Source organism: Panthera leo, chromosome B2, assembly GCF_018350215.1.
Source record: "Panthera leo isolate Ple1 chromosome B2, P.leo_Ple1_pat1.1, whole genome shotgun sequence".
Classification (NCBI taxonomy): domain Eukaryota; kingdom Metazoa; phylum Chordata; class Mammalia; order Carnivora; family Felidae; genus Panthera; species Panthera leo.
This window is the reverse complement of record NC_056683.1, coordinates 80,066,707-80,075,189: the sequence shown is the minus strand read 5'-3', so window position 1 is coordinate 80,075,189 and position 8,483 is coordinate 80,066,707. Positions and strand designations below refer to the sequence as shown.

The window sequence follows — 8,483 nt, the reverse complement described above, 5'->3', positions numbered from 1 at the left end:
TCTAATCAAAATATAACAGAACTTTACATGGCTTTATTTATACATTACTGGTATTGAAAACAAACTTTATACAAAAAGTTTTATACAGATAAAAAAAAATCCTTGGCTAGGCAAAGCCATTTATGTGTGTATGTACACACAAACACACCTATACACAAAGTATTATACATCACTGTAATTATACATATTTACATATACACTATTTAAATTATTTTACAATGTACCAAAATGAGAGGCAATTAGAAAAGCAAATAAAAATGGATGAAAATGAACTAAATAATCATTGTTTCAAATGCTACAAAATTATTTTGAAAAATCTAGAAAAGAAAGTCATTTCTTTGAGGTTTCAATGCCATTTCGTTGTTGCTTTTATCTTAATAACAAGTTCTGTTCAAAAATAAATATCTTGACCAATAACAAGTGAGCAAATCAGACTGATGACTGGAACAAGCCAAACATGCTGACTTGAGATTAAAGCGTCAGCAATTACAAATGTAGATTTTTATTACTAATTGAATATGCCATGAAACTGCCCTCTACTTCCCCATTTAAAACATGAGGAATTCCAAGCTTCTGTGAAATATGCAATATCAATCAAGACTCCAAGGAATTCAGCAATTTATCTGTAATGTAAGAAAATGCTGAAGTTATGATTCTATTTTTCTGATGACCATTTTATAAGGTGTTGTTCTTTAAATGAGTTCACTCAGGTAACATCAGTGATAAAGAACTAGCTTTTTACAGACTCAGTTTGGTAACTTTATTGCTATATTCTGATTCTGGCAAGAATCTTATGAGACTATAGCACTTGGATGGAAAAAAAATCATTAAGAGACAGATAGGAATAAAATAACCTACTATTTTTGCTATCATGCAAGCAAAAAAAATTTCAAGTAACAAATCCACTGAAGATTTTAGGTTTGTAAAGGAATTTGGAAATTTCAAACTAATATGCATCACTTTCAGATACAAGTTAATTCTTTCATAAATGTATATATTATCTTCACAAGGGAATGGAACTCACATTTTAACATAACATTCAGGTAAAATAAAAACTCAGTTTTATTTCTTAAAGGCAGTAAAAATTTTAAAGCACAGTAAATCTGAAAAATAATCAGGCTATTTTAAAAGGTTCTTAAAGAATAAGCTTTTCTATTTAAATTCTCCATTATTCAATCTTACATTCTGAATTATGTAAATAGGATTTTAACTTCACAGTAAACTGCTAAATATCTTCTGAAGATCTCATTAGCAAACTAGTTGCTTAGAGAAGATAATGAAACTAACAGGTTATCCACAGACAATAAAATTTACACTGGGTCCAGAAGTCGATTTAAACTTCAAAAATATAAGGACCCTTCACACTAAGATCTATGTCCAAATATGGATTCTTTTCAGATTTAATTTAATTTGAACTGAACTGAATTTGAAATTGGGTGTTCTGCATTCAAGTAATTATGATACAAATATACTGAAAACAGTGATAGGTTAAGTACCTTTACAACTTTCTTTATGTAAAGTCCAAAATATCTAAGCAATTGGTTCAGGCCTTAGAGAAAAAGAACCTGCTGATAATTATTGCCTGTACAGGAATGGCTTATATAATTATAAACCTGTAGGAATGGCTTAAATAAACTAAGAAAACATGTCAGTGAACATCATTAATAATTTAACTTGGTAAATCATGTCATCTATTCAGATGACAATGGATTTCATGTTTATGAATGATGTACGTTTTATATTTTAAAATATTTAGTACTCCTAATTAAAATTTGAAAAATACTAAATTTCAAAGACTACAGAGTTCACTGCCTGTGAAATATATGCTATTCAAGAATGTTTTATTTTTCATCTATAAAAAATTTTTTGTTAATCATCAAATGGATTATCCCCTCTGCATCTTAGACTCATCAGCAATCAGAAGGTTGAGAAGAAATAGGATATGTCGGTTATACTCCAAAAAAAACAAAAAAAAGGTTGAGGAGAGATGCCATGCTGATCTGAACTGCAGCAGGCTTCACTCTAAGCCACGTCTCTATGGATGAAGCAACCTTTGAATCCTGCACGAGCAACCATCCTCCAACCTGTGACTGAAGCAGAAACTAAACTGGATGTCTCTACCCACTACTCATATCTTCAATGACTAACAGGCCATTAACTGCACAGTTACAGTGTCAGATATTTACTTTACTGGTGTCCTGTAGCAGAACCATTAACTACCTGCATTTTGACTTTTCAAAGAGCTTCATTAGCTGCTGGAATCTTTCTGAGACCTGAAAAATTTTAAATGATGGTTAATTACAAACATCTCAATATATATATTTTCTTATCTGTGATGAATATTTTCACAAAACATCTAAAGACAAAGAAAGTTGCCCTCAATAATAAAAACATGAAGTAATGTTTGGAAAAATAAAATATCTTCATACTAAAGGTGATTGCTAGTTTAACTGTTCAATATTAAACATTCTTAAAGAAGTGAACATCATTATAAGACAAATGAGATCAAATAAGTAAATGGTAAGACAATAGGAAAAAATTAGGATTGTTCCCAACTACGTCCACAATCACCAAGATTTTATTTATTTTATTTCCTTAAGTAATCTCTATACCCAAAGTGGAGCTCAAACTCAAGATCCCAAGATCAAGAGTCACATGCTCTACTGACTGAGCCATCCCGGTGCCCCTTACCAAGTTTCTAACAGTCCTATGTAAAGAGCCATACTGTTAAAGAAAATGGTTAATAGGAGCCCCTGGGTGGCTCAGTCAGTTGAATGTCCAACTCTGGATGTCAGCTCAGGTCATGATCTCATGGTTCGGGAGATCAAGCCCCACATCAGCTCTGCGTGGACAGTGTGGAGCCTGCTTGGGATTCTCTCTCTCCCTCTCTCTTTGCCTCTCCCCCCCCTTGCACGCTCTCTCTCTCAAAATAAAGAAACATTAAAAAAATTTTTTAAAGAAATTGGATAATATCTACGTACTTTAAACATGATAAAGGTTAAATCTAAATATAGTAGAAACACTTGTAAAATTATAGAAATGTAAAAATTGGGTAGTTACCTGATATGGATTTTTATTCAACTTGGCAGCTAAATAAGAAAATGTTTTCAATGATGGCCCTCTTTTTTGACACTCCAATAAAATTTCCCGGTCATCATTTCTGAAGAGAGAAAAATGTTATTTTAGTTTCTGTAGATTAGAGTAGAAAGGTAACAAAAATTCCAATGCCTTAATGTCTACAAATAGGAGGTGACATTTTTCTTAAAAGCCCACAGAAACAAACTGCATACAGCAAAATATGAACAATGATTATCTCTGAGAAATAGTATGCATGATTTTAATGTTTGAGTTCACACATATTTCCCAAAAAATTAAAAAAAAATTTTTTTTTAACATTTATTCATTTTTGAGAGACAGAGTGTGAGTGGGGAAGAGGCAGAGAGAGACAGAATCTGAAGCAGGCTCCGGGCTCTTAGCTATCAGCACAAAGCCCGACGTGGGGCTGGAACTCACACACTACGAGATTATGACCTGAGCTGAAGTCAGATGCTCAACCAACTGAGCCACCCGGGGGCCCCCCAAAATTTTCTAAAATAAACCAATTTATTCTAATGACAAAATTAAAGGTTTTTTTTTTCTTAATCTACCTTTAATGTGTACTTTCTTTTTAATATTTATTTTTGAGAGAAAGTGCACACGTTCACACACAGGGGAGGGGCAGAGGGAGAGGGAGAGGGAGACAGAGGATCCGAAGTGGGCTCTGCACTGACAGCAGACAGCCAGATGCAGGGCTTGAACTTGCAAACCAAGAGATCATAACATGAACTGAAGTCAGATGCTTAACCCACTGAGCCACCCAGGTGCCCCAATGTGTACTTTTAAAATTAGGGCCCAAATAAGATCAAAGTCTTCATAAGCAGAAAAACCAAAAGTAAAATAGAATCCAGGTATTCTCATTCCCAGATTTGTTTTTCTACGTGATCTGAACCAGTGCGTGTTATAATCTCTGAGATACTATTCTGCCATCTATAAATTATCTGGAATGAAGGCATGGAAGACTGTGGTATTAAACAAAACTGGTTACCAGGGGGTTGCTATACATTCCCCCTAGACCTTTGAGCATGTCCAGGACCAGAGGTTAAGAGCAAAAGCAAAGGGACAGTTTCTAGAGACTTGAGCTAAGCTCAAGGTGACAAGGGAGAAAGAATGTGGGACTCTCAGGGTGCCTGGGTAGCACAGTCGGTTGAGCATCCTACTCTTGATCTGGGCTCTGGTCATGGTCTCATAGTTGTTGAGTTTGATGGGGCTCTGTGCTGATGGAGTAGAACCTGCCTGGGATTCTGTCTCTCCTCTCTGCCCCTCCCCCACTTGTGCTCTCTCTAAATTAATTAATAAAACTTAAAAAAAAAAAAAAAAAAGGATGTGGGACTCTCAAATGGGGCAAAGAGCCAAACACCAACTGTTCCCCAAACATGCATGTCCCCACATTCCACTTCCCTCTCTCCCTCTGCCCCCCCTCCCGCTTGCACATGCATGTTCTCCCTATCAAAATAAATATATTTTTAAAAATTAAATGCAATTAATTAAATGGAATAAAACAAATTAAACTAAATAAGTAAAATAAACAAAAATGGTCACCAATTTCAACATGATTCAGTTTCCCTCATTATGCACTCTAGTTAAGTCTGGAGAGCATGAACCTCTAGTCCAATGGTTCACAAATGTAGTCACCTTTAAATCTCCATTTCTTAAAAAGTTTACGTGAAAGTCAAGAGGACAACCAATTGATGAAACTTTTTCGAAACTCCTAGTTTAGGGGAAAACTCAAATTACAAATGCACTTTTTGCCCGTTTCACCACCTGTCATTCTTCCTTTCTAAAATGTGGTTATATTCTTCCTTTCTAAAATGTGGTTATACCAGTTCCTTACAAAGAAATTTTAACCGAAAAAGTTAAAAAAAATTTTTTAAAAGAACAGTGAAAAGTTATGTCCATGGTGCTAATGCACATACCTGGTTAAGAGCCACTGCTCTAAACTGTTCTATACTACAGTTGGACTGCACTCTAGAATGCATCCTCTACCAACTTTGGCCACTTTTGAAGTCAGTCCTCACTTGCCTTATTTTAGGATGGGATAAAACTATGATGACATGACAGAACAGATGCCTGGCCTCTCAAAATTTCCTGGTGACTTAAAAGTCTCAAGATTCTTACCTTGTCCATAAAACTATAATTTCTCCCTTCTTTTTAATAACATTCTTTGCAGAAAGGCTTATAGGAGAAGTGGCAGTTGCTGACAGCTCCTCGATCCCTGGGCTTGACTTCAACGATGAGGGATCTTTAGTCACTGCAGGGGCCTTTTTCTTACTGGCTTTCTTTCGGTGAGCTTCACCATTCTCAGCAGAATCATGGGTAATTTTCTTAGTCTTTTCCCTACTGGTTAAGTCTGTTTCCTTTCTCTGTTTTTTATGAGAATGATTTAGATCAGAAAGTTTTTTTCTCTTTTTAGGAGCATTATCCAAAGTCCCAGGCAACACTGAACTATCAGAATTTGATGCCGACTCTGGTTTTAAGTCATCCTTTTTTACTTCACATGAACTGGGAGGTTCTGAGGTCAAATCGATACAGGCTTCTTCAACAATGCATTCCAAAGGCCCGTTTGCCACTTGCACCTTTCCTTCCTTAGAGTTATCTTCATCCACACATATCACCTGACATTCCAAGCGTTCAACACCTAAAGCAGGATGGTTACTCTCATTTTTACTCTCACTTGAAACCTCTTGTGTCAAATCAATGAAAGCATCTACAGTATCAGGCTGCATATCATCTAGTATTTGAGCATTCTGATCCAAATTGCCTTCAGAGCATCCCAACTGATCAATATTTAAAACTGTTACTTCTATGAATTCCCCCAAGTTTTTGGTCTCAGTGACTGTATCTTTTGTGAGGTCTATATATGTGTCTGGAAGTTGATCCTCAACAGAATGTGAAATTTCTTCCATTGGAGGCAATTCCTCAATGCTTTCAGGTACTTTTGGTTCCCATACTTGATGCAACTTGAAACACTCATCAGCCACTTCATTACCATGACTCACTTTACCTGAAGCATCTTTAAGAAATTCGTATATATCAGGAACCTGTGTTTGTATCATACAGTCCTGTTCTTCAGGAGCTGATTTACTGCTGTCAACATTGTTGTTGGAATTTAATTCCTCCACAGATTTAAAAACTTCATTCTGACATGAAACATATTCTTTCTCCACTGCTTTATCTGCTTCCTTTTCCACTCTTGGCAACGATGCCAATGACTCGTCAGCCACCATATTCTGTTTAAGACTAGGGGAGGTAGATGGTGCAGCACGCCGTATTTTCACAATGAAATGATCATTGGACTTTTCCATTATGACAGCATGCATGGGTAGGTTGGGGTGGTACTGAAAGCCTGGAGTAACAGACCGACTTGTCCATGATGAAGAACAACTTGATTTGCTGCTCGAATTATCAGACTCCAGAGCTAAATGAATATCTTGTTCAGATGCATCCTCTTCTTCAAGTAAGGCATCTTCACTAAAATGGGCACTAATAACTTCTTCAGGAGTTGAACTAGACAAAACTTCAGGCTTTAAGAAACTGAGATGACCATCTGACTTCAGAGGTGATGGTACTGTTAAAGAGACTGCGAGATCTTCAAGAAGTATGGAGGAAATGCAGGGCTTGCTCTTTTCTGAACTACATCCATTATCTTTACTCAAAGCTATATTAGTGGACACTTCAAACATACAACTTTCATCCAACACATCAGGATGAACTGGCAAAGAAAGTCCTGAAGACAAAGATGGACCTTTCTCAGATGACAATAATGACCAATTGTCATCACTAATCATTTTAGGACATGGAGAAACCACCCCTGAAACCAGCTCGTCAGTTGTACAAGTTGGTATAGATTCGCACTTAAGACTCTCCAGCAGCTGTTTTTCTGGAGTCTTTAACTCCCACTCACTTTTTTCATTACAATTAACACTGTTATCCAAAAGATCAGAACCCTGTAACAAACTTTTGAATATTTCACCCATCTGTGCATCGCTCACTAAATTAAAAGTAAGGCTAGATGCTTGCTGTTCAGTAAGAATCTCGAAACTGCGTTCTGGCTTCAAAGCTGCATGCTGGGATGTTTGTGCATCCTCTATAGTGCTGCCTTCCATTTTTCCTGGCTTTGGGATGCTGGGACAGTTTGGTTCCAAGGAGTGTTCTTCAGACTGAGAGTTCTTAATGTTATCAAAGCAAGTGTTAGAACTTTTTTTAATGTCACGCTTTACTGTGTTAATACTGAAATTATCTTGAGGTTTTTCCTCAGATTTTTTACATCCAAGTGCAGACTTATGATTAACAGAATCTTCCGATTTGGGGGATTTCTCTTTCAGCATTTCTTTGCTGGAGTTGTCCACATTCCCCTTCTGACAGTTTGAATATTGTGCTTTCTCCTTATTTATCTTTTCACGTTTTCCTTCATCACTGTCACTGCCAAAGTTTATGGAATCACAAAACTTTCCTAAGATTTTCTTAAGCTTTCCAAACAAATAATCCAGCTGTTCTTCTACAAACTTCCACAATTTTTTTTTCATATCTGGTAGCTGCTGTTCAAACAAACGATCCACAATGCCATTCTTTTTAACTTGCTTAAGTTTGGATTCTATAACATCACAGAGATTATTCTGTAAGGTAGTCACTGACTTTGAGATCTTGGATAAGTCAAGGTGTTTAATTAGTGATGTAAAACTCAAAATTGCTGACTCGATAATTCTATGAAATTGTATTAATGAAAATTTTACCTTGAATTTCATATAATTTTTCCTTACATGTTTTCTTAACATTCGTAACATGTGCATAATCTCTCGTACAGAAGAGGGTGCAGCAATAATTGGAACTATTTTTTCCAGGCTGGAGGTACTCATGGTCTTATCTTTCCTCTCTGTTTTTGAAGATCTGCTAGATTCACTTTGTCTATTATTATTCCATCTGCTTTTGGTCTGATGAATTTTTATAGATGTTTTCCTACTGTCTTTACCCAAGTGCATAGTACTTTTCCTACTTCCTGGGTTACTTTTTGCATTCTGGACTTCAGTAGAAGTTCTGGGTTTGGCACTTTTTTCAAAACTTTCTTGTGGTTTAGATTTTTCACTGTCGCTTATAATTTCTCCTTCTTCCAATTCATCTAAAGATGAATTCTTATGGTAGTCTGCATCTGTAAATTTGTCAGATTTGCAAACTGGCTTTTGATTTTCCTTATTGAGATCAGACTTGCTCTTAGAGGTAGATTGAGCCGAATCTGGTGGAAATATATCTGTGGAAGAGAAAAGTGTATTATAGTCACATGACAACTGAGTCCTAGTCATTTGACATTTCCATACTAAATATAACAAAAACTTAAGTACTGAGGCAACTCATTATTTTAATAGCTTTTTTTTTAGTAGAATGTTAATGAC

The 8,483-nt window shown here is 35.9% G+C and overlaps 1 protein-coding gene across 5 annotated transcripts in view; it reads right to left on the bottom strand.

Moving 5' to 3' along the window:
* CASP8AP2 (caspase 8 associated protein 2) overlaps window positions 1–8,483 on the bottom strand; it is a 51,726-nt gene that overhangs the window by 25,893 nt on the left and 17,350 nt on the right. For 2 of the 5 annotated variants that reach the window (XR_006202701.1, XR_006202702.1), the window contains exons 8-10: window positions 5,215–8,341; window positions 3,061–3,160; window positions 2,187–2,273 (exon numbers count right to left, since the gene is read on the bottom strand). Coding sequence is in view for 3 of the 5 variants with exons in the window: in XM_042939364.1 (XP_042795298.1) it covers window positions 2,217–2,273; window positions 3,061–3,160; window positions 5,215–8,341 (3,284 nt within the window). In the remaining 2 variants the exon portion in view is untranslated. Of the gene's footprint in view, window positions 1–13; window positions 2,274–3,060; window positions 3,161–5,214; window positions 8,342–8,483 lie in introns of those variants that run through there. The other 3 variants (XM_042939364.1, XM_042939365.1, XM_042939363.1) reach the window with 3 other exon arrangements.